This window comes from Thermobia domestica, chromosome 14 (genome assembly GCF_964235325.1).
Source record: "Thermobia domestica chromosome 14, izTheDome1.hap1.1, whole genome shotgun sequence".
Lineage (NCBI taxonomy): Eukaryota > Metazoa > Arthropoda > Insecta > Zygentoma > Lepismatidae > Thermobia > Thermobia domestica.
The window spans coordinates 71,979,748-72,006,989 of NC_137467.1; the positions used below are offsets into that span (position 1 = coordinate 71,979,748).

At 37.6% G+C, this 27,242-nt stretch overlaps 1 protein-coding gene across 1 annotated transcript; it reads right to left on the reverse strand.

Annotated features, from left to right (window-relative positions):
* On the reverse strand, nucleotides 1–22,787 carry LOC145669717 (uncharacterized). Its single transcript, XM_081738032.1, has 2 exons — nucleotides 22,619–22,787; nucleotides 1–1,303 (listed from the first exon to the last, which is right to left on the reverse strand). Exon 2 carries the CDS (start codon nucleotides 1,127–1,129, stop codon nucleotides 125–127), a length of 1,005 nt encoding a protein of 334 aa, XP_081594158.1. The 5' UTR covers nucleotides 1,130–1,303; nucleotides 22,619–22,787; the 3' UTR covers nucleotides 1–124.
* Nucleotides 22,788–27,242: the final 4,455 nt, after the last annotated feature.

A 27,242-nucleotide genomic window follows, 5' to 3' on the forward strand; every position in this document is an offset into this window, starting at 1 on the left:
TTGTTTAATTTTAATTTGAATTGTTTACTTCAAACATTTTAGAAATGGATATTTCACAATGACATTGTTTCAGTTTGGCAATGTTAGAACTGTTGAATAAACACCGACAGCATTAGAAAATTTGTTAAATATCTTCATTATCCCTATCTATGACAAGAGTTCTTGTACGTTCAACTTTTTTTGAGGGAACTTTGATAATAACTTTAGGCGTGTTGTTGTCACCAGCTACGTCTGTAATTTCCAACTTCACAGGGACACCGGCGATCACACATTCAGGATTGTTATCCGTATCTTCTGTGAGTCGAGAAATGGAAGGAAGAAACATGCAAGCATTATGAGCATTTCTTAACGAACTTATGTTCAGATGTCCTGATATTAAAGATTCCCGTCTTTCGTAGCGTTCTATGCGTACTTCAATTCCTCTTGACCTGTCCTTAGAATATGGAATCATTATAGTCGTTTCTTTTGGGGCCCCAGTTAAAGCATCAGCCATATCAAATTCTAAACCTGTATGAAAATAAAGTTCAAAGTCACCGTTTGATTGACTTGAGACATTCATTTGTTGTTTACTGCTGGTAAGAGCATCTGATGTAACGTCAGATGATGATTTATACTTTTTACTAGCATCTTTGGATAGAAGTGCTTCCCTTCTGATGTTTCTGTCAGTGTCGATCTGTGGTGTATCAGCTGAAAAAGAACTGAAATTGTTTCGATTTATCTCATTCTTATCCATGAAGCTAACTGGTTTCCGTTCCTTAGCCACAAATCTCACTTCATGCTTAGCTCTTTTAGGTGGAGTATTTGCTGCTGTTGTGTGTACATCTGGACTTTGTACAGTCCTTAAATCTCCTGTTTCTGGTGATAACGACTCTGACGCTTTTCGTTTCCTCCCTGTTCCGAATTGCATATGCTCCGATGAAGCTGGCATTGCCTTTAGCGACACGGGTGCTGCTAGTTGCTGAGTTAGCTTTACTGTTGACATGAAAGACAGTAAAGATGGGAATGTGGTTGAACCTACTGTTCCAATTGGTGTTGCTGGTGTCTCTGTTGAGCATTCAGATTTTACGTTGGTGTTTTGTGAGCTCTTGATTAATCTGATTTCATCTTTGCCTATTTTAATCCTATCCATTGTATTAGAAACTTTTCCGAATATGAAGAGAAGTGTTGACAAGAATGAAAGAGCCTTACTACCTTCTCGAGGTCTTAACAATGCATATTATTCAAGTAATTCATGCTTCTTCCCAGTGTTCACATTTGCCAAATAGAGTTTCGTTGGTGGTGAAGGCAGAAAGTAAGTTTACCTCTGAAAAGAAACGAGTAATATAATGTCCATCAATTCAAGTTTCCCTTACTGTGCTAGATGCAGGGCAAATTTTGCTTATATCTATAAAGATTTTCTGTGTATATAAAATATTTAATAAACACACGTAAGAATTTATTTTTGCTATCCATTAAGTGCTACCTATTAATTTAAATTCTACGGAAAGTGGAACTTGAATTATGGGTTTTATACATACAGTATAAGTTGTTTCATAGTTCTTTATAATTGAATATAATGAACACAATATACAATGACGTAGCCGGGTATATCGTATGCCACGAAGTAAAGAAGGTAACATATGAAAAAAAGCATTTATTTATAAAATGTGAACAATTGTAAATTACTTTTATCTTTTAAACGATTTTTTACTGGTTTATACAACTTTAGACATACAGGGTGTCTCAAAAATCCCCTGACATATGCTAACTCTGTTATTATCAGAGTTACAACAAAATATAAGAGGGGAAACCGTCTCCAAATATGACATTTTCAATCTAAAGGGAAGGGTTTTTTTTAAAAAAAAATAGACGGGCCGTTTGGGTTGTACACTTTTTATGCGCCCAGTGTTAAATGAAAATGGAATGTTGCCATTTATCTGGATCCATAACATAAATGAATGAAGTTATTGTATGTTATGCTAACGTGTCGATGTTCAGCTCCCATTTGAAACATGCCGACATTTATCATACTCTTACAAAATTTTCGTCCGTTAAAAGTATCAATAGCCAAGGGCGCCGATTTCTCTGTAACTTTGGGAGGGGCATTCATAAAAAATACATTTAACAATACATATAACAATAAAAATGCATATTAAAAATCATATTCATAAAAAATACATGGGGGCCCACATGAGCTTTGGGAGGCCCCGGGCTCTCCCAGGATCGGCGCCTTTGTCAAAAGCCCGCTAACGATCCACAATAGCCTCACGGATTTCCGCAGACCACCAAGGGACTGGCCGGCGGGGATCGTTGCCACCGCATTCTGGAATGGAACCATTGAGAAGAGTCTGCTCGAAAGCCTCTGCTACAGCAGCTACAGGGAGATCGTGACGGCAATGTAACTCACTCAGTGCACGAAAGTTAGGCCAACCAACACGACTCAGACTGAAGAGTCGGAGAGGAAACTGAGGAAAAACTGAGAGACCTTATGGAGAGATCGATAGAGGCAGTGGAGATCGAATACGAACCAAGGCAGTAGAGAAATGAGTCGGCCTGCCATCATTAAGAATGAGCAACCCACTCTCTTCAAGAAAGTCCGTCACCTGACGTCCACGATCCTCAGTGCAAAGAGAGCCTAAATACAGTGACAGGCATTAAGATTTCCAACAAGCAAGAATGGTGGTTTAGGCTGATGATAGAGATGAAGAGATCGGTGTTCGTAAAAGCTTCAGCTCGAGGAATGTACAAGGAACAAATGGTAAGAAAGGAAAGAAAAGGAAACTCGCGCGAGGAAAGAAAAATCGCACCGCAACAGCTTGCAGCCGGGAAACTATTTGAATATGTCGAGAATGAAGAGAATCGGAGACACACGGGGCCACGCCACCACCAGCGTGACCAGCACGAAGCTTATCACATCTAGAAACAGTATAGCCAGAAATAAGATAAGACTGGGTGGGGCTGAAATGAGCTTCCTGCTGGTGAGTGCTCTGAGAGAAGTTGTGTCAATTCTTCAAGGTGACTGCCAGGGTTGCCAACTTTCCCGATTCTGTCGGGACTGTTCCGATTTCTGACTTCCTTGTCCCGCGTCCCGACTTGACACTCGTCATGACGCATATTACCCGATTTATCGATTTTCAAAGTTAATTAATATTTTACTGGGACATTTTTACAAAGGAATAACTTCTTCTTTTATACGCACAGCTTTATGTATAGAATCAATTTTTAAAATTTGTTTTTTTTATATATTAAATAAATTGCAGTTGTTTCGTTTGAATTTGTTATATGATGATATCCAAAGAATAAGACTTGATTTTATTAATACTTTTTGTGATTAATTCCTTAGCAATGTTATGCACTTATTTACAATTAAAAAAATCTATATAGTTTTATCCCTAAACTTTGTTTATATTAAATTGCAGTTGTTTTGGTTTGAATTAGTTGCATATATTGCTTATACCTAGTGATGAGCAGTGGGGTGCCGCATTCATCCAAGATCGTGTTATTCAGCTGATTATTTAAATTGTTTTCAAGGATTTGACATCCGTGTAGTCGTCTCCAGGGAAGAAGGCTCCAACACCGATTGTCCCGTCCCGATTTTTTCTTAAGAAAAGTTGGCAACCCTGGTGACTACTGAAGCCATTGAGGTTCCACTGAAAAAGTACCATAATTGATGAGAACGTTTGAGGTGAACCTTTGCACGTGGGACAAGCACTGTCCACTCAGTGTCCATTAGTTCATTTTCCACCATATCAGATTTTAAAGAAACTGCACGTGGCTTACGAACATGTATAGATTTTGGTCTTTTCGGGGAAAGAAATGTATCTTGAGTCGACTATGTACTGTTTAACCTTTAGGCCGGCGGCGATGAGTTGGTGTCCGCCGAGAGCCACCATTAATAGAAACACATGAAGGTTTTGTGGAGTTCGCAAGTCGATGTGACTGGAGTCAGAACGGGAAGATCAGTCTGGCTGGAAACGTCGGACGTATCAGTTGCCACAGATTTACGAGAAGTAGCGGCAACAGTACCAAATGGCAGAAAGCGCAAAAGGGATGCTTTCTTTTAAGCGATGCTTAGTATTAGCAGCAGAGATCTCAACAACCATTAGCTCTAGAAATATGTTTCTCACTTTGAAAGGCTAGATAGTCTCGAAACTAAAGAGAATACTCGCCCTTGCAGTTGACACAAAAAGGCTTGGTCACTGCACAAAGTTCCACACCATGACTACCCTAGCCACAATTCGAACAAAGGACAGCATTTGCATTACACGATGTGCTAGTGTGTCCGAATATTGACATTTGAAACAGTACAGGGGACTGTTAATACTGGGACGGCCCTTAAGCCTATAATGACCAGCTCGAAAGTGTAAACAAACCGAAAGTAAGAATTAGTAACTGAGTAGAAATGAGTTCACCTGACTTCTTACTTTTGATGTGAGTTATAACATATTGATCAACCAGATCCGATTTAATCTCGTCCCCGGTGGCATTTAGTAAGCCCAAACATGATATCACATCGCGAGAAATGTTCAGTAGACGATGAGGTTCTACCAACATGTTAACTGTTCCAGTAGTATTCACTTTAAGTTGCTTTGCCGTTTGCTTCTCGTCGACCGTTTCCACCAATAAAGTGCCATTCCGTAATATTTTTTTATGTTTTTAGTTTGTCCGGCGTTATATGTAATAACTTTATTAATGCAGAAAGGAGACAAATTCTTAATAGCACTTGGACGATTTGCTTCAGTATTGGCACTATCAGCATCTTTATCCTTAATTACAAGATATCGGACAACAGACATCACGATACTTGTCTTTTCCACCCTATGTATAATTTGAGAATATGTCTCATTTTCATTTGGTTGGGCTTTATTGTGAGAGGGTGAGTCTGGATCCGAATTTTAGTAGCTGCTCTAAAGTTAGCTATAGAGTTAAATACAGTATAACTATACTATAGTATAGTATAGTATATAACTATACTATATACTATACTATAACTATAGTATACTATAACTATACTATTAAAATTATATAGAGTTAGTATTAAGTATACATTTATAAAGGAAAAATACATTATGAACCCCGCAATTTCAAACTTGGGTGCTTGCGAGGAGAACTTGTGCTACTCCCCTGGCTATCCCATAAGCACGCCCTCACCGTAAGATTAGGGTATGGCGGACGCGGTTAAGAGAAATGGGCTGGAAGATATCAATTTGCTGTTTTGTGCTTTTAATTTCTTTTTTACTTTTTTACGTTTTAACAGTTTTTTCTTTTTTGTATATTTTTATATTTTCGAAGACTTGGACCTGGACGCAAAAACAGCAGATCGTGATGAGTGTACGTCCACTTAAGATGGAGGAAAATGTACACAAAACTCCACGTCCCAAGGCTCCCAAGAACCATTCAGGGTACAACTTTATCCTGTCCTTCTATGTGCGCATGCACTTCACTCCTCCGTCTCATGGTTTCGGGTCCATGCGCCTTAAAAACCACAAATCCACTTATCAGAAACAAGCCATAGTCAGGTTGACATCCAAAAAAAATCCACATCCAAGGTTTATCTTTCAACTGTGTTCGATCGCCAGGTTTGAAATGCCGGGTGATCGGCCCGGCACAACCTTCAAACTGGGATCCAATGTCTGAGTGCAGTCCCGAAGATCTGGGATATCGGAGCGCCACATTCCAACGCCTGGTGCAATATATGAGGATCTTACTTGTAACATGCCTACTTATGTAGGAGTATTTAATGCAAAATGTATGCTTTTAACTACACATTACTGCGTAAAAAAGCCATGATGAAGTAAAGTGTTATACGAAGGCAATGCTCCAGTGCAAAACTATCTCTTACTTTCTTTTTACACTGAGTACTCATTGAGTTGCGACCACCCATCCACAGAAGAAAGTGTGGCCAGCAGCCAAGCGTATTACATGACCACCCCGACTGTTAGTATTGCAAAGAAAGAACACACTCGAGACTATATGTTGGCAGACAATATGCTGTTATAATGGGAGGTGGGCAGGATTTATCCACATTCCAATAGGGCATGATTGTGGGTACCCGATCAATAGATGTGTCAATAATCCAGACAACAATGTTTCTCGGATGCACCCTTTCCTGTATAGTGAAGGTGTACAGTGAGCCACAGAAATTCTTGAGCTGCAAAGTCCGTGAGTTAGGCAACCCAACTAACGCCCGCTCCAAGATTAATTACGCCTCATAGAGTAGCTAGAACAGCAGCATGAACTTGCCCCACCTGTTAAAAGAACAAATCGTAAAGTGTTTTTTTATGCAGGAGTGAGGAGAAACGCTGACTGACGAAATGACAAAAGGGAGTCTTTGAATACTTGTCCTCACAGTACATAGCACAGTACCAGATAAAAATGCGGAAATTAGAGGCGCCGATGAGAAGAGAACAGTCGTGGAACTTAAATAATCTTACAATTAACTCAAATGAGGGATTATACAAACAAGTTAACTTACTTGAAACGACTATACATATATGCGTATCAAATATACACGGATAGATTAAGCGGTAGACGTATTAGTTTATTTTTCTATAATAAACACAAAGCCTTGCGCTGACTTTAAAAACTATTAACAGTAGTCTTACCTGCAAATCAATTAAAGTATGGATTGATCATTCAGGGGAAGAACCCAGCCCCTAATGAAAATTTTGGGGGTCTAACAGAGCTTGAGCTCCTAGATTTCGCTGCCACTGATTGATACATAATGTTACTTCAAAAAAAGAACTTGTCTGATTTCATTATACATTAAATAATTTTTGAAAATGCTAAATATTGTTATGCAGTAATTTATTTGTAAATATTAAAAATGCAAAATTCGATAACACTTAAACGAGTTGGAGAACTTACCCGTACTAAGCGTATTTCTCCTTAGGTTGTAAATATAACTGAGGGTTCGTGATTTGTTTAGTATTTGTGCAAATTTACACATTGAGACACAAGGTGAAAAGAGGAAAATATAGTGTCAATCAACAACAATTTAAAAATGCACGAAGTTAACGGTTAATATCAAATATAGAACCATTAGCAGAATTAACTCTGTAACTCGTTTTCTCCATTCATTTTCGTTCCTTTATTTTCAGGATTACATAATCACTGAATTTCTCCACTGGAGATTATCTTCCATTTAGCAGCATCCAACTGGAGCTCAGCCTTGTAAATGAAACATTTTAAAAAGTGTAAACGGCGAAGGCGGAAATCGAACCCGGACCGTCAGACTAGAAAACTACAACTCTAACCACTCATCTAAAACGTTGCTTCTTACGATTAACCTAAATAAAGAGCCTTTTCTGTTCGTTCAAAACAGTAGCTTGTTAATACATTGATTAGTAAACCACAGGGATATGTACCTGACTCGGAGGGCATTATTCACTAAATCATCAACATTACAAAATTTTCAAAAACAAAATACAAAACTCCTTTATTTTGAATCAAATACGGCGCGTGTATTATACTTGTAAACAAACTAAAGACAAATCAAATGCCGCGTAGTAATCGTGGTTAAGTGGGTAAGGCGCTCGACCAATAATCTGAAGGTAGTCGAATAGAATAGAATCGGATCCACGAACGACCAGTACATTCTTTTTACTTTAGAATTTGGTGGCGATTGACCGGCGATGAAACACGTTTTATTTTCTTCTGATATTTGAATACCGGATGTTTCAATACTTGAACTATAAAATCTTCAGGAATAATAATAGTAATAAATTAATAATAATTATTATTATCTCATAGAAGATTAAAAGTTAGGAACTTATTATCGCTCAGGGCATAACATTACAACCAGAAATGTAACATTTGGCAAGAATATTTCGGTTTTGTTTAGTGTTGCTCACGAGAAGAGGAATTTCTCATCTCGTTTCTGAAACAAAATAAACAAAATTGAGACGAGAGTTAACAGTTTACAGTCAAGACGAAACGAGGCTAACTCAAATTATCGTCTCGCTTTGGAGATGGAAATAGGGACGAGACGAAAAGTATGGTAAACATTTTTCTTTTTATCTCGATTCTCGAAGTAGTGTATGTTCATTGTTTAAGTAAACATTACTTTGTAGACGGAGTCTTATAAGCTATTTTGTTACTTTGTATTTCGGAGCTCAGTGAATTTATTATGGTCTGTGTAGGTATTTTTCTAGCAAAGCTTTTATAATTATTTCTGCATATCCTAAAGTTAGTTTATTATATGCCTTACTGTTCAGTGATATTAAGTTATTTTTATTACACTTATCTTCCTCAAACGTATAGTAGAATACTTTCTACATGAAACTTCAGTGGGACGCTTTGATTTAAAATTTTGGTAGTTGCAGAAGTGTATCCTGGAGGTCCAGACACCCTCCCGAAATCCCGACTTATCTGTAAGTTTTGTCTAATTTTAGACAACTTTAAAAAATTTAGTACTATTATTATTATTATTACTGAAAATTTAAGACCTCAATATTACGTCCTATTGCAATGTAAATAAGCGTAGTGAAGTTGATAGGAAAAGAAAAAGAAAGGATAAGAGATAGTGATAGAGATATAATAAGAGCGATTAGTGTCGCAAAGGAAACGAGAGGGGTGAAAGGTGTCAGCTGCTGGACAATATTAATATCGAAACTTCGGATACCTAAACTGAAATTAAGTAGAATTTGTCTTTACCACGATACATAGTAACACGCTTTCTTTGGCTAAAAGACTTTGGATTATGTATGCGTTATATTGATATTTTAACAAAATATACATACCAATATAAAAAAAGAATAGTTCCTATTTACAAATTTAAATTGAACGGATATGTGGAACCTATTGGAAATGGCGAACGAAAATATTATTATTTCTAGCAGTAGGAGTAATAGTGGAAGATGTTCGGAATAATCGCTCGGAAACAATATCGTTTTAGACATATTTGACTCATACTAGGCACTAAGCATGACCCTTAGGGGTCGTATTCATGAATTGTTTGCTAAACACGTTACGTTTTCCACTACAGTGCGAATCAAGGTTGTAGACAGACATGTGCCGTCATTTTGCTAGTATTTCCCCTGGGAAGAAATCAGTCTCCACTGTAACTTGTAAGACCGAAAGAAATTCAATGTTTTTCATTTTATTACACATCAGAAGTATGAATATTGTAATTCATAAAAACAACTTATCACAGCGAGAATTAAACTCGGGATTCTTGAATTATGAAATGAATGCTCAAGCCACTACACTAAGACTGCTCTGTTAAGAAAGACTCGAAAAAACACTCGTTTATGGACCAACTTGCACACGTTTACGATAACGACGAAACACACTGATTTCTGTCATGATAAAATACTACAGTCGAGAGACTTGAAATTTAAATTAAAAAACAAGAATATACATATAGTGCCTCAGACTACTTTCTTTTCTGATTCACCGAAAGTCTATCAGCAACTTGTCTTTATTATACTTAGTAATACTCATTTTAAGCTCGAGGCGGGGTGGCTCAGTAGTAGAGCGTTCACCTCCCATTTTGGGGTCCCTAGTTCGATCCCAGCTCGCACCATTTGGACTTTGTGGTAGACAAAAACTGTCTTCGTGCGTTTTCTCGGGGTTCTCACGTTTCCTTTCACTTTCTTCATTGAACCATTTCATTCATTTCTCATAATCACCGTCTCCTTTAGCCTAACCGGCATAACCGCGGGACTTAAAACTTAAAGATTTCATTTCATTTTGTTTTCTAGTAACTTTGAACGACACGGATACGAACAAAGATACATCGAGTACATAGGCAATTTAACAGGAACTCCCACCGGGAAATGGACACGGGACCAAAAGCACTGAACTCTCTGAGGCAGTGATGGCGTGGGTCAATGAATATTTGACCCACCACCCACCATGACCCGCCACCAACCGTGACCCACTCTGACCCACCACCCATTATGACCCACTCGGACTCACCACCTAGTTAAACACATAGTTATCAACTGTGACACTTGATACACAACCTCTTCTCTACTGACTAAAGAGTTTATACTAGTAATAATAAAACTAGGTTGTGAAATTCTAACTAATAGGAGTTTGAATTTTTAAGGTCACTCGCTTAAGCACCGGTCTGTTACAATAACGGTGGACCTAACCTTTACGATATAAAACGGTAATGTGTTTCTCATGGGCCAAATTTCGATTAATTTCAATTAAGTTATCATGGTATAATTATTTCCTTTTTGAATTATCGATGCTTTTCAGTAGAAAACCGCATGAAATTTGAAAGTCCCAAATCAAGGTAAGTAGACCAACGTACAGTCGAAACTTAAAATTTCCGTGTAATTAAACGTACATTACAAATTTTATGTCAATTTTTCTCACAACTTTATTGCTTGATTCCCTGTGCCCTAAGCGCTCCATATCATAGACATAAGCTTCAGCAATTATTATAGAAGAAAGCGCATGGTTTCTGTTTCTCAGTTTGTTTGTGAATTTGTTTCTCAACTAATATCGATTATTTTCAATTATTTTACAAACCAACCCACTACCAATTTTGCATATATAGAAAGTGCCGCCTGTCGCTCATAAAGAAGAATTTTAAAAATTGCTATGAGACGTTGTGTTCATTTTGAATAGAGAGTTAATATACTGAATTACATCTCCGTAAGTTTAAGAGCTTGTGAGATGCTCATTTTTCGTAAATATTCGGATCCCCACTTCCCCTTAAGATATTTTTATAATAAAAGTGATATGATAACACCCCAGTTTGGATTAAGGCCTTCATGATAACATCCCAGTTTGAATTTCATTTGACTTTGCAATTTGGCAGTGGTGATCAGGCACACATAGTTACATCCATTTTATATAATAATTTATATATTATAGTGACTCAAAAATGTATTGTTTCCAGTATTTAGCTCCTCTAAAAACTCACAGGCTGTGTGTCTTGAAAGCCAAGTAGTAGTATAAGTCCTATTGCTATTATTGCAATTACAAATATCAATGTCCAAAAAGGCCTGAAGTTCTTTTTTCACCTACAAGGAGAAGGCAGACTTTGGTAAATTAACTTCGGGGCCATTTTTTGCGAGTTGGTAGTGCGCATTTAAAGAATTAATATTGCAAACTGGGAGAGCGCAATGGCCAAAAATAACTGAGAAAAACCTCTTAAAGTTTTCTACTGGCTGCATATATTGTACGACGCACAAATTTACCAAGTGTCGGCGTGGCAAAGTGAGGAAAATCTTTGACTCATGAGTAAGGGATTCCTGTTCAAGTCAAACTTTTTCTTTTTGCTTCAAACAATAAAGTACCGGTAGGCATTTGTAACTATAAGTAAAATATTAATTCACTATATGTTTATAAGGAATAAAACAATAGAAATTTTCAAATCCCCCGTAAAATATTTTAATGTTCCATGTTAACAACGGTAGGAACAAAATTTAATCTATTCCGTTAATATTATTGTTACCGCAGTCATTGTGTAAAAAATGTTCTTGACGCTTTGTGTCTACATCTGTAGACAGTGTGTGAATTACAAGGGGAATGAGGAGGAAATCTCCATTGGTTATAGCAACATCCAATATTAGCAAAGGGGATTTCCCCTCAAATCCTTTGTAATTCGCAAACTGTCAACAGATGTTGACACGAAGCGTCAAGAACATTTATTACACAACGACTGTCGTAACCAGTGGCGTATTTAATTGGGCGTTTCCGGGCTTAAACCCTCCGAAATGTTATTTACTATATTAAAGTAAATTAAATATCTTGCGAGAATTTTCACAATTCCAGGACTAAAGATGGCAAAGCCCCTCCTCCGAAATAAAATCGTAAATACGCCACTGGTCGTAACCATAATATAACTCGTGATATCAGAATATTTACGGAATAGATTAAATTGTTTGCTAGTTAACATGGAACATTGAAAGATTTTAAAGTGATTTGAAAATTTGTATTGTTTTATTCAATATAAACGTACAGTGAATTAATATTTTACTTATAGTTACAAATGCCTACTTTTTTGGTTGAAGCAAAAAACGGATGCATGACTCGAACAGGAATCGAACCCGGGACATTTTACACATAAGTTACAGATGTTACTCACTCTGCTACACCGTCACTTGGTAAATTGGCGCGTCGTACGAATAGAAAATTTTAAGACGGCTTTTCTCCGTTATTTTTGGCCATTGCACTCTCCCAGTTTGTAATATTAACTTTTTAAATGTGCACTACCACCTCGCAAAAATGGCCCCGAAGTTCACTCTGCCTTCTCCTTGTTAGAGATACTCATCTCAGGTAAGTAAACAGAAACAAGTGAAAAAGGAGGGTAATGGAGGCCTTGAAAGTAAAACTTAGACAAATTAACCAGTGTTCAGAAGCATATTTTTTAAGGACGCTCGACCCTAGCAATGGGAGCTAAATATGCGGTTCTGATTAGTTGAAGTTATCCGTTTCTCGCCACCTACCATAAATATAGAAGAAACGAACTACCTACTGCTGTCGGTCTTGGTGGCCGTGACTGCTAGAACAACTAGTTAGTAATTATAATTACTTTCGGCATGGGTTCAAACCCGCTTCAGAGAAACTTTTTTTTCTTATATCTTATTTTTATTAAGTTTCCATAACGCGATCTCCATTAAAATATGATAAATAGAGACCGGATGTTAGGCAAAATGCCTATTCTTTAATATTAAAGATATGACCAAAAATAACGTTTCAAAGTTTATGTGGGGGATTATAGTTTCGACTTAAGCCAATTTTATTTTGCCTATTTTGCCTATTTCGACCTTTACTACCTAAATAATTGCTTTAGTGCCTAATGTTGCCTATTTTATGCATTTTTTAAAAATAAGCCTTCATTGGGAAAATATATAATTTATACAACATAAATAAAGACGCATATATACGTATAATAAGTGTTTATAAATACAAACACGTGCTACGTTACAATGTACATAAGAGGGTGAACTTCAAAGATTTGCATATACTTTGGGAGGTGATTAATTACATCAAAAGAAGAAAAAAGTCATGTTGTATTTTGTCGAATTCTGTGTCGTGTACGAGTGACAGTGGTGCCAATTTGGAATCGAAAATCAAATCTTGACAATTGGAGCGGAATAGATAGGTGTGCACATACGTTGAGAGGTGATTCGTGACATGAAAAAAAGAAAAAAAGTCCTGTTGCATGTTGTCAAATTCCTCGTAGTGTACGAGTGACAGAGATGCCAACTTGGAATCGAAAATCGTACACATACTTCGACAGATGATTCGTGACATGTAAAGAAGACAAAAAGTCCTCTTGAATATCAGGAAACACCTCCCGAAGTATGTGCAGACTTTTATGTCTCGTTCCAATTGTCAGGATTCGATTTTCAATTTTAAGATGGCACCCCTGTCACTCGTACACGACGCGGAATTCCACAACATGCAACAGGACTTTTTGCCTTCGTTTGATATTCATCATGCAACAGGTCTTCTTTTGATATCACGAATTACCTTCCGAAGTATGTGCAGATCTTTTAGGTTCACCCAGTATGTATGAATGCATAAGAAGCTTCGTTTTTATATGTACAATAAAATAAGATATTAACAAACAGGTATGTTTCTATATTCTTTGAACATTATCTATGACCTGAACCTATTTTTTAATGGTATTGAGTATTTATCTTTATTATTTCGAGTTACATTTTAGTGCCTATTTGCCTGCCTATTTTTAAAATTTTTAGTGCCTATTTGCCTGCCTATTTTACAGGTTTTTAGTGCCTAAACATCCGGTCTCTAATGATAAATAATACTCAAAAAAGTGATTTACTTACGTTACGCGTGCAGTTTTGCTACACGAATCCATAGTATAGGTAGTAATAGTAGTAGTAGTAACAACGGGTCAGAAGTCCCACAGGGCTCGTTTTGTTCCAGCTTGACTGCCATGATATTAATTTAACCTCAGCTGCTTCTTCAATTTTCTTCTTTAATTCCAACAGTGACAATTTCCTTCTATTACTATAATACACAATACATACACTAGAAGGTTTGGACAATCGCAATCTGAAACCAATCAGAAACGTGTATTTAGTTCCTATGGCTAGGGACGAGGGTGAAATAAATATATACGGTTCAGAAGATACTGTCTACAATGCAGTAAGTAGAGTGGGTCTGTAGATAAGTGGGTCGGTGGATCGCAGTGGGTCATGGTGGGTGGTGTGTCGCAGTGGGTCACATGCTGTTGACCTTCGACCCACTGATCCACTCAGAAAACTCGACCCACTGACCCACCGACCCACTCCAACTCTGATCTGAGGGTGGGGTAATTGGCTTGTTCCCAATGCAAGTAAGCTTCAAGTGGACAACATCGTGCTCGTGAGTTTTCTCGGGACACTCCCATTTTCTCCTTCCACTAATTTGCCCATCATAATTCACTTGCTTTAATCATGGTTTCCCTTAACCTAACATTAAACGCGAAGATCACGAAATAACAAAAGTGCTAATGTCAAAAGTGCCTAAAAGACATGATGAGTTGCAACGAAATTTTGTGTAGGGACAATACGCAAAAAAATAAACGAATAAGTGTTTTTTTTTACTTTTTTGGAAAAAATTGTTTTAGTGGACAAAAGCGCCCACCCAAAATTTTGAAATTTGATGCCCGAAAATCAAAACGTAGACTGAAGCGAACGAAATTGTGCACAGATATTTAGACCCGAAATGAGGGAATGTGTGTTTCATCTTTTCCTGGAAAAAAAGGTTGGGTGCGCACGGATTTCGGAAAGCCTTTGATCATGAAATATCAAAATTGCTAATAACAGTATGTCAGAAGTGTCTAAAGATCATGAAGAGTTACAACGACATGAAGAACTGCAACGAAACTTTGTGTAAGGACAATACGCAAAAAGGAAACGAATATTTTTTAATTTTCTGCGGAAAAACTATTTTAGAGTGCAAAAACTCCTACCCAAAATTGTGAAAGTTGACGCCCTAAAGGCAAGAAGTAGTGGACTGAAGTGAATGTAATTGTGCAAAAAAATGTATACATAAAATGAGGCAATATGTGTTTCGTATTTTACTTTTAAAAAACCTTCAAAACCTTTGATTACGAATTATTTAAAGTGCTAATAAGTATACGTCAGAAGTTCCTAAAAAATGGAGGATTGCAACGAAACTTTTCTAGGGACAATACGCAAACAATAAGTAAACATGTGTTTTTAGCTTGTGCGGAGAAACAGTGTTGGGGCCAAAACCTCTTCCGCAAATAGTAAATATTATCGTAGAAGTACGGGAAGGAGTGGATCGAAGCGATTGAAATTGTGTGTAGATATTGTATATGTAAAATAAGGCAATTCGTATTTCCCAGTTGTCCCTATGTAATCTATTGATATCACTAGTTATATTATAGGTACCACAGTCGTTGTGCAAAAAATATTCTTGACACTTCGTGCCTACATCTGTTGACAGTCTGAAAGTTACAAGGTGGATGAAAAGAAAATCCTCTTTGGTAATACTGGATGTTACTATAGTCAAAGGAGATTATCCCTCATTCCCCTTCTATTAAGCGGCGAAAATCTGTCTCCAATATTGGGTGGTTTGAGAACGTTTAAGACCGTTCCCATATTTTTTAAAGCGATGTCCAAAATACTTATGATGTTGAAAAACAATACTGTGGAGGATCAGGGGACAGAGTTGTCTTCAACATTGTGAGGCGGGCAAATTTGAGGCTTATTCTAGGGGATATCAATTTCATCTCATTTTCCTTTGTGGCAATCGAACACTATTCATCACATTTCTCCCCAAAAAACACATTTGAAATCGGATTATTTGGGGCATAATCTCTAAGTTACAAGATTGGAGAGGACATGTCCCCCTCATCTCCCCGTGCCATTTGTACTAATGCTTGTAATATACACACTGTTAACAGATATAGACACGAAGCATAAGAACATTTTTTACACATCGACTATGGTAACGATAATATAACTCGTGATATCAATATATTTACGAAATAGATTATATTTTGTTACCAGTTACCATGAAATATTCAAAGATTTTACAACTGATTTGAATATTTCTATTGTTTTAATTCATTATAAACATATGGAGAATTAACATTTTACTTGTAGCTACAAGTAGCTACTTTGCTGGTTGAAGCAAAAAAAGTTGACGCCAGCGAAAATTGAACCCTCAAACCTTGCAACATGAGTCACAAATTCTTCAGACTCTGCCACGCGGTCAATTAATAAATTTGCGCAATGTACGACATATGCGGCTAGTCGAAAACTTTAAGACGCTTTTTTATGCTATATTAAGCCATTGTGCTCTCTCAGTTTGTAATATGAACACTTTAAATGTTCACATTAGTTTTGCAAAAAATGGCCACGATGTTAATTTACCAAAGTCTCCTTTCTCCTTGTAAGAGTAAAAAGAACTTCAAGCATTTTTGATATTGATATTTGTAATTGCAATAATAACAAGATACGGAGATACATTTCGGTGAATCAGAATAGAAAGTGATTTGAATCACTATATGTGCATTTTTGTTTTTTAATTTAAATTTGAAGTCTCTCGACTATAGTATTTTATCATGACAGAAATCAGTGTGTTTCGTCGTTATCGTAAACGTGTGCAAGTTGGTCCATAAACGAGTGTTTTTTTGAGTCTTACTTAACAAAGAAGTCTTAGCGTAGTGGCATGAGAATTCGTTTCATAATTCAGGGGCCCCGAGTTCGATTCTCGCTGGGGTAAGTTGTTTTTATGAACTATAATATTTATACTTCTGATGTGTAATAAAATGAAAAATATTCAATTTCTTTCGGCCTTACAAGTTAGAGTGGAGACGGCTTTCTTCACAGGGGAAATACTAGCAAAATGACGCAAACTACAACCTTGATTCGTACTGTGGTGGAAAACGTAACGTGTTTAGCAAACAATTCATGAATACGACCCCTAAGGGTCATGTTTAGGGCCTAATATGAGTCATAAATGTGTCTGAAACGATATTGTTTCCGAGCAATTATTCCGAACATGTTTCACTATTATTTTTACTGCTAGAAATAATAATATTTTCGTTTGCCATTTCCAACACGTTCCATATATATCCGTTTAACCAAAATTTGTAAATAGGAACTATTCTTTTTTATATTGGTATGTATATTTTGTTAAAATATCAATATAACTCATACATAATCCAAAGTCTTTTAGCCAAAGAAAGCGTGTTACTATGTATCGTGGTAAAGACAAATCCTACTTAATTTCTGTTTAGGCATCCGAAGTTTCGATATTAATATTGTCCAGGAGCTGACACCTTCTTTCTTCCCTCTTCTACCACTATCTCTTATCCTTTCTTTTTCTTTTTCTATCAACTTTAGTACGCTTATTTACATTGCAATAGGACGTAATATTGAGGTCTTAAATTTTCAGTAATAATAATAATAATAGTACTAAATTTTTTAAAGTTGTCTAATATTAGACAAAACTTACAGATAAGTCGGGATTTCGGGAGGGTGTCTGGACCTCCAGGATACACTTCTGCAACTACCAAAATTTTAAATCAAAGCGTCCCACTGAAGTTTCATGTAGAAAGTATTCTACTGTACGTTTTGAGGAAGATAAGTGAAATAAAAATAACTGAATATCAGTGAACAGTAAGGCATATAATAAACTAACTTTTAGGATATGCAGAAAGAATTATGAAAGCTTTGCTACAAAAAAACTCACACAGACCATAATAAATTCAATGAACTCCGAAATACAAAGTAACAAAATAACGTATAAGATTCAGTCTACAAAGCAATTGTTACTTAAAGAATGGACATACACTATTTCGAGAATCGAGATAAAAAGAAAAATGTTTACCATACTTTTCGTCTCGTCCCTATTTCCATCTCCAAAGCGAGACGATAATTTGAGTTAGCCTCGTTTCGTCTTGACTGTAAACTGTTAACTCTCGTCTCAATTTTGTTTATTTTGTTTCAGAAACGAGATGAGAAATTCCTCTTCTCGTGAGCAACACTAAACAAAACCGAAATATTCTTGCCAAATGTTACATTTCTGGTTGTAATGTTATGCCCTGAGCGATAATAAGTTCCTAACTTTTAATCTTCTATGAGATAATAATAATTATTATTAATTTATTACTATTATTATTCCTGAAGATTTTATAGTTCAAGTATTGAAACATCCGGTATTCAAATATCAGAAGAAAATAAAACGTGTTTCATCGCCGGTCAATCGCCACCAAATTCTAAAGTAAAAAGAATGTACTGGTCGTTCGTGGATCCGATTCTATTCTATTCGACTACCTTCAGATTATTGGTCGAGCGCCTTACCCACTTAACCACGATTACTACGCGGCATTTGATTTGTCTTTAGTTTGTTTACAAGTATAATACACGCGCCGTATTTGATTCAAAATAAAGGAGTTTTGTATTTTGTTTTTGAAAATTTTGTAATGTTGATGATTTAGTGAATAATGCCCTCCGAGTCAGGTACATATCCCTGTGGTTTACTAATCAATGTATTAACAAGCTACTGTTTTGAACGAACAGAAAAGGCTCTTTATTTAGGTTAATCGTAAGAAGCAACGTTTTAGATGAGTGGTTAGAGTTGTAGTTTTCTAGTCTGACGGTCCGGGTTCGATTTCCGCCTTCGCCGTTTACACTTTTTAAAATGTTTCATTTACAAGGCTGAGCTCCAGTTGGATGCTGCTAAATGGAAGATAATCTCCAGTGGAGAAATTCAGTGATTATGTAATCCTGAAAATAAAGGAACGAAAATGAATGGAGAAAACGAGTTACAGAGTTAATTCTGCTAATGGTTCTATATTTGATATTAACCGTTAACTTCGTGCATTTTTAAATTGTTGTTGATTGACACTATATTTTCCTCTTTTCACCTTGTGTCTCAATGTGTAAATTTGCACAAATACTAAACAAATCACGAACCCTCAGTTATATTTACAACCTAAGGAGAAATACGCTTAGTACGGGTAAGTTCTCCAACTCGTTTAAGTGTTATCGAATTTTGCATTTTTAATATTTACAAATAAATTACTGCATAACAATATTTAGCATTTTCAAAAATTATTTAATGTATAATGAAATCAGACAAATTCTTTTTTTGAAGTAACATTATGTATCAATCAGTGGCGGCGAAATCTAGGAGCTCAAGCTCTGTTAGACCCCCAAAATTTTCATTAGGGGCTGGGTTCTTCCCCTGAATTATCAATCCATACTTTAATTGATTTGCAGGTAAGACTACTGTTAATAGTTTTTAAAGTCAGCGCAAGGCTATATGTTTTTTTTAAAAAAAGAACTAATACATAATCTATCCGTATATTATTTGATACGTATATACACTATGTGATCAAAAGTATCCGGACACCCACAAAAACATTCGTTTTTCATATTAGGTGCATTGTGCTGCCACTTACTGCCAGGTACTCATTATCAGCGACCTCAGTAATCATTAGACATCGTGAGAAAGCAGAATGGGGGGCTCCGCGGAACTCATGGACTTCGAACGTGGTCAGGTGATTTGGTGTCACTTGTGTCAGAAGTCTTTACGCGAGATTTCCACACTCCTAAACATCCCTAGGTCCACTGTGTCTGGTAGGATAGTGAAGTGGAAACGTGATGGCACAATTACAGCACAAAAATGTACGGGCCGACCTCGTCTGTTGACTGACAGAGACCGTCGACAATTGAAGAGGGTCGTAAAGTGTAATAGGCAGACATCTATCCAGTCCATCACACAGGAATTCCAAACTGCATCAGGATCCACTCTAAGTACTATGACAGTTAGTCGTGAGGTGAGAAAACTTGGATTTCATGCTCGAGCGGTTGCTCATAAGCCACACATCACGCAGCTAAATGCCAAACGACTCCTCGCTTGGTGTAAGGAGCTTGAACATTGAACGATTGAACAAAGAAAAAACGTTGTGTGGAGTGACAAATCACGGTACACAATGTGGTGATCCGATGGCAGGGTGTGGGTATGGCGAACACCCGGTGAACGTCATCTGTCAGCGTGTGTAGTGCCAACAGTAAAATTCGGCCGTGGTGGTGTTATGGTGTGGTCATGTTTTTCTTGGAGTGGGCTTGCACCCCATGTTGTTTTGCGTGGCACTCTCACAGCGCAGGTCTACAATGATGTATTAAGCACCTTCTTGCTTCCCACTGTTGAAGAGCAATCCGGGGATGGTGATTGCATCTTTCAACACGATCGAGCATCTGTTCAAACTGCACGGCCTGTGGCGGAGTGGTTACACAATCATAGCATCCCTGTAATGGACTGGCCTGCACATAGTCCTCACTTGAATCCTATAGTACACCTTTGGGATGTTTTTGGAACGCCGACTTCGTGCCAGGCCTCACCGACCTACATCGATACCTCTCCTCAGTTCCGCACTCCGTGAAGAATGGCCTGCCATTCCCCAAGAAACCTTCCAGCACCTGATTGATAGTATGCCTGCGAGAGTGGAAGCTGTCATCAAGGCCAAGGGTGGGATAACACGATATTGAATTCCAGCAGTACCGGTAGAGGGCGCCATGAACTTGTAAGTCATTTTCAGCCAGGTGTCCGGATACTTTTGATTACATAGTGTGTGTATAGTAATTTGAAGTAAGTTAACTTGTTAATATAATCCCTCATTTGTGTTAATTATAAGATTATTTAAGTTCCACGACTGTTATCTTCTTATCGGCGCCTCTGGTGTCCGTGTATCTTATTCTGGTACTGTGCGGTGCACTGTGAGTACAAATATGCAAAGACTCCCTTTTGTCATTTTGTCAGCCAGCGTTTTGTCTCACTCCTCCACAAAAACACTCTTTACAATTTGTTCTTTTACCAGTGGGGGCAACTTCATGCTGCTGTTCTAGCTACTGTACCAGGCGTAATTAATCTTGTAGCGGGTCGTTAGTTGGGTTGCCTGACCAACGGATTTTGTACCTAAAGAATTTCTGTGGTCCGCTGTACAAGGAGTGGGGAGAAAATGGAGTAACGATCTCCAAGAGATGGAACTGCAGGTTCGTAAGGAAGTTCAAAATGTGGGATGAGCGTAGCGTCAAACAGTTCGTGACAGCTAAACGAACCATCAGTGCCCTTGAATTACATGACCAATCAATGGTGGATGCACAACACCCATATCCCATGCAACTGTACAGCGTATACTGACATGCATGAAGTTCCATTGTAGACGACCCACTCGTCACCTACTCTTGACGATTAGTGACCCCCGACTTCATCTCCCTTGGGCACAGGAAACGCTAATCGGACCGTAGATAATTAGAAACGGGTGTGTTCGTCCGATAAGCCACGGTTTATGCTCTCCTGTCGGACATGGCGCCAACAGGATGAAGTTATGGACCCCTCGTGCATGGTGCGTACTGTACAGGCTGGTGGGGACGGCTGTATAGTTTAGAGGTGCTTCTGTTGGTATGGACTGGGATCGTTGGTGTGCATGGACCACAGTGAGATATCCGTTGTTTACCTACATGTGTTAGAGGATCATGAACATCCTACAATGCAACAGTTCTGCCATCAGGAAGACGGCATTATCCAGGACAACAATGCACAGTGCCACTAAGCCAGGATTGTACTTGCTTCGCTTAAGAAACATTCCACGGAGCTGTAGCACATGAATTGGCTCCTAACTCATCGGATCTTAATGGTATAGAACATTTATGGAAGACCTCTTCGCATCATGACTCCTTAATCGACATCTGTGGGCTCTTTGTGGGATGCCATTAGGAATATATGGTTTCAGACCCCCGTATAAACATACCAGCAACTATCAGAATCCATGCCACACCGTGCCCATACCGTCCTCTGAGCAAAAGATGAAGAAACAATGTATTATATAAGTGGTCGCAATTCAATGAGCACACAGTGAATATGTTACAGTAAATTTTAAAAATATACAGAAGAAATACGTAAAGTGCTTCTTGCATCATCCACGTTCGCATGAATACCTACCGTCGTTGACGTGCTTGCTCCCTACGAATCCAATCCCGTGCTAACCGAGCTTACCTGCTGCACTGAATGTTGGATATGGGCCGCGGTGACTCAGTGGTAAAGCATGGCTCTGGTGCATGGGGTCGCGGGTTCAAACCCTGCTCCCACCAAGTGAACTTTGTGGTGGACAAATACCGTACCGTGTGCGTGGGTTTCCTCAAGGTTCTCCCGTTTCCTCCCACTTTCTTCATTCCACCATTTCATTCATTTCTCATAATCACCGTCTTTTTTAACCTAACCGGCATAACCGTGGGACGTAAAACTAAAAAATTTCATTTCATTTTTTTAATGTTAGATGCAATTCAGTTTTTAATGGAAACCAGCAGAGCACAAGTTGGTTGGTATATTTTGTCCTCCTACATTTTACGCTATATGTGTGGACGCTGTATTTATACCTATAACGATTGAGCCCTCCTAAAATGAATCTGCACCGAGGGCACCCAGGAATGCAACTACCCGCACAAAAAATAATTTACAGGATATTAGGAGAGTACATTTCCTCATCAATGAAGTACATAAACAATAAATTTGTGTGTGGATACCTAAACTAGGACTAAACCAATGTTTGTTTCATATGAATAGTTACAGCATAATAATATAGGAATTTTGATATTATTATGCAAACATACTACAAAAATAAAAAAAAAAAACTTGATTATATAATCACTAGCCCTAAATTTTATAGTAAATTTCTCACCTCATAAGACATGCTGACTAAATTTTTAATTTCAAAACTAAATGAAAGAGATAACAGATGAGCTAATACTGCAATTTACATTTTTGAAAAGCGCTTGCAAAAAGCTGCCTAAGCCTAAATGGCTTTGTTATTTTTTAATGTTACTTCTTTTCTTCTTTCATTTCAACATCTCGCCGGATTTCTTCATTGGCGTAGAACTTAGAGCTGAAATTGAAGTTTCTTTGATAATAATATTGTGTGAGTGTTGTATGTGTGTGTTTGTGTGTGCCTATCTGCCTGTCTACTATCAGTTTTTCGCAAAACATGCAGTCCCACTTATTTTACGATATATTCATTTCTTTCATCAGGAATTTTACTTTTACCACTAGAAAGTGTTCCTTAAGCGAGAAGTTCCATTACTGGGTGCAGATTTACTTTATAATGGCTTATGAATATGGATACAAACACAGCATGGTGACTTATGCCACAAAAACTAATCAAGAAACACTAACCAACTTGTGCCAGGTGGCCACTTAAAACTGAGAATTCTACTTAACCGAGTTAGAGCAGGAGCGAAGCAGGAGAGCTCGCGCGGTACCGAGGAGGTGAGTACGTAGGGAGCAGGCGCATCAGTGATGGCTGTATATATATAAACAAGGATAGAAGGAACATTTTATATGTCATAAAAAAACAAGTATTAAATGTAGCACAGCTTTTTGACACTTATATGTTCACTTTGTACATTACTTTCACATAGCACTTGACTTCGTCATGGGTTCCTTAAAGACCACATACACTGCATTTCATGAAAAAAGTAAATGAAATCTTTAAGTTTTACGTCCCACGATTATGTCGGTTAGATTAAAGATGACTGTGATGATGAGAAATGAAGGAAATGGTGGAGCTGGGATCGAACCAAGGACCCCATGCACTACAGGCGAACGTTCTACCACTGAACCCCCGCGGTCCCCATACTGACATTTCATACAACTATCTTTTTATGCATATGAGAGATAAGACCCCGATATATTTTGAGTACTTATACATTGGTCTTCCAAATTAAAATAACGCATTTCTTCCGTAAATTTTAGTAATCTATGTTTACCTAAAGTGGATTAGTACCATGTATATAAAGAAGTCACCTAGAACCACCAAATTTTATAACATATATCTTTACCAGATCTATTCACGTACGAGCTGTTTTTCAACTTTTTGATTTAAGAGGATATTAAATGGGTCAAAATTTATTATTGAATATCACGCAAAAAGTTGAGCCCGTGAAGTTAGGAGATGACATTCGTTATATTAATTCTTTATTAATAACAACAAAAGACAAAAGAGACACGTGTCCCAGCACATTAAAAAAAAAATCTCGTTTTAGGAAGAGTGATGGGGATAGGAGGGGTGATGCGTAAAAATAATTCAAAACGATGAATATTAGTGTCAAACCCATAGTTTTCGAGGTTTTTGAGATGAACAGCGACATTCCAGATTCCATTCAAGTCGAAGTTTAGCCCCTATCGTCATAGAGGTTAGTGAAAAATAACGTATTCAAAACGACCGATATTAGTGTCAAATGCATGGTCTTCAGGATCGCTAAGTCGTTTGGTGACATTTAAACCCAAGTTTAGGCAGGAAGGAACAAGATGCGAATTACCGGGGGCATGAGGGGGATTTCCCCCTCAAACACATTTTGTTCTCCCCCAAAGAAATCAACTGAAGTATCCCTTACGGGAGATGCTCGTTAACGCCCCCCCCCCCCAACTATGAATAGTATAATGACAAATTTCACTAAGTTTTGTCACTCCTTGTAAGTTTAATCTGCCAGCTGTATTTCGAAATGAGCGATGTAAACTATTCAGTTTCGGTCATTTTTAATTTCTCCACTATTTTCATTGTTGTTCAGTTGAACTATATTTCCCATGCTGTAAGCGTCGGTGGACTACCGATGGGTAACTATCGACTTCTCACCAAAAATTGGTGGCCCCATAGCGACGATCAGCGGTGGACCCACTTCCGTGTTGAAAATTATACGACCAATGGCAGAGATGCGACAAAATGCCAATGAACCACAAAATTATTCCCCAAAAATGTGTTAAATCGCCTATGTGTGTGATTTGTTTACATTAACGTGAGTCTAAAAGTATGCAAATAAGTACTAAAAAAAGGGCCCCGAAGTGGACGCAAACCACCAAATTTACGATTACTAGGCACGTATTCTTCCGACTTCGCCACGGAGGCGATGAAGAAAACCTCGCTTTAGAGGGATAAATTGTTGAGATCTTTTGTTTTGGTCAATCAAAGTGCTTCTTTAACCATGTATATTCGACGATAATCTTTTGAAATCAGATAAAATGCGTTCACATTTAATTTTATAACAAAATGGCATGCGTCTATTTACTTTATTTCATAGTTCTTACATATTCACTTTCTAATGATCGGCGACAGTTACCATCTAAACTCATACAATTATACGCACCCATTTCAAGATTTTTCACTTCATGATGTAGAGGCAGGGGTTATTCTTGACCCCCGGAGCTCACTTTAGGAACAATTCAACAGGAAAAAATAATATACTGGATAATAATAACCCCATGCACATGACTGGCGATAGTTCGTGTTGGTCCCTTCGCGATTCTCCGCGACGAATCGAAGGAGCGCGGACCAAAATGAAGTCATCGCTGCTACGCGGTGGTAACTTCAATACCCGACTCTAGATATCTGTTTCGATTCGACGAAACTGCCGCCAGTGGCACACTAGCGGCAATCTTTCGACGAGATGCTTTATTGACGATCGACATTTACCGGCAAGTGGACCACTAGGTGTCGGTGAAGTTTACAGCATGGGGTTATTATGACCACAGTTGTTACTTGAAACCGTATCGTCGTACTCTACAGTTCGTCGCCGTTCGTGAATTTGAATGTAGTAATCAGTAGCGTAGCGTGATATTCCGAAAGGGGGATGCCAAAGTTAGTCATTTGTGCGATATAGTACTACTGCAAGCAGCAATACATAGCTATTCCGAATAGAAATATAGGGTTATACAAAATTTAGGAGGAAGCCCCCCTAATTGGAGGTCTAGTGGGGCATAGAGAAGCGAATGCGTGGATAACGTTAGAATTTAAAAACCAATTGTCTCTGCTCCTTCTTGCTACTACCGTTGTGAGAGAAAACTAGGCCCCACTTTTGTATGAACATTGTTTCCAGTATCGTTCCCTTCATTTCTTTCTCGTGGGCGGCTTTTTTCTCCACATACCACACGTCAATCTCGTTCTTTCAAAAATATATATATCGCCCCTAGAAATTTGTCATCTTGGGTCCGGAACTCACACGCCCGTTCGTGAATATGGGCCTGAGTGTATATATCATTTGAAGATGTAAATACAAAGCACTTAAACCAACTCTGGGGGCCTGTTTCTGTATCCAGATACTGAAGTCAAGGGCACAAATCTGTCTTCAACGTTCGTGGGATGGGTAAGACTGTTCCCATAATCCTTTCTTTTTTTTTAACGATGTTCAAAATATTTATGAAGTTGAAAAAAATGCTGTGGAGGATTAGGGGAGCAGAGTTGTCTATAACATCGGCAGGAGGGCACATTTTAAGGCTTATTGTGGGGGAGGGGAGAAGAGACTCATATTACAGTAGATGAATCAGATTTCTGAGGTAAACCTGTTGTACTCGTATATTATATACCAAATGATGTAGATGAAATAGTGGTACATATCATTATTACAACTCAGTGCCGTGAGCAAATTCTGAAATTTGAATATATGCATAATAATAATTGACATGTTTCTACTTACGCATCCACAATGATCCACGTTAAAATTTTAGGACATTTGTTTTATAACAATACAAATAATGACTTCCCCAAAACTATGAAAGAAAATCAATCAGGCCTATATTTGGCGCAACAATACTCTTATCTGTGCAAAAATATGATTACCACAATAGCATTATAGGAATTGTTACAGGAATTAAACAAATAGTTGAAAATAGACTACTAATAATTAATGACAATGAAATATTAAAGAATACGGTTCTTTTTTAAAAATGAAACAAGTCAAAGGACATAAGTTTCCTTTGTGGCAGTCGGATAGAAATCATCACAATCTCAAATCGGATTATTGGGGGGGGACAAGATTGTAGGGAACATGTTCCCCTTATTTCCCCGAGATTTGTGCCAGTGACTGAAGGGCCCTGGCACAATCTTTGCGAGTGACGGGGAGTGGTGGCTCTCTTGTCCTACCAGATCGGTGACCGTAATTCTACAGAATGCTTTAAATTTATGCCTGTGATGCTTTAAATTTAGTATGCCAGCTACAATGCCAGCTACAATGTATAAAACAAACAAGAAAAAAAAACATGTGTTGCAGTTAGTGTTTTTTGAGACCTGAAAAATCGGAAAATTTTTGTTTCCTTCCAGAAAAGTAAAAACACTGTTATTTAGCTTATTATTATTATTATTATTATTATTATTATTATTATTATTATTATTATTATTATTATTATTATTATTATTATTATTATTATTATTATTATTGCTTTTTCTCCATAAATTATGTTCCAGGTAGTTTTTATTATGTTTCAAGAACTACTGAACCGGACCAAACATTATACCTTTGTGTATAACTATTTCAATT

What these genes read in the sequence shown, in the direction of transcription:
- LOC145669717 (XM_081738032.1), bottom strand. Translation starts at nt 1,129, where the DNA reads ATGGATAGGATTAAAATAGGCAAAGATGAAATCAGATTAATCAAGAGC.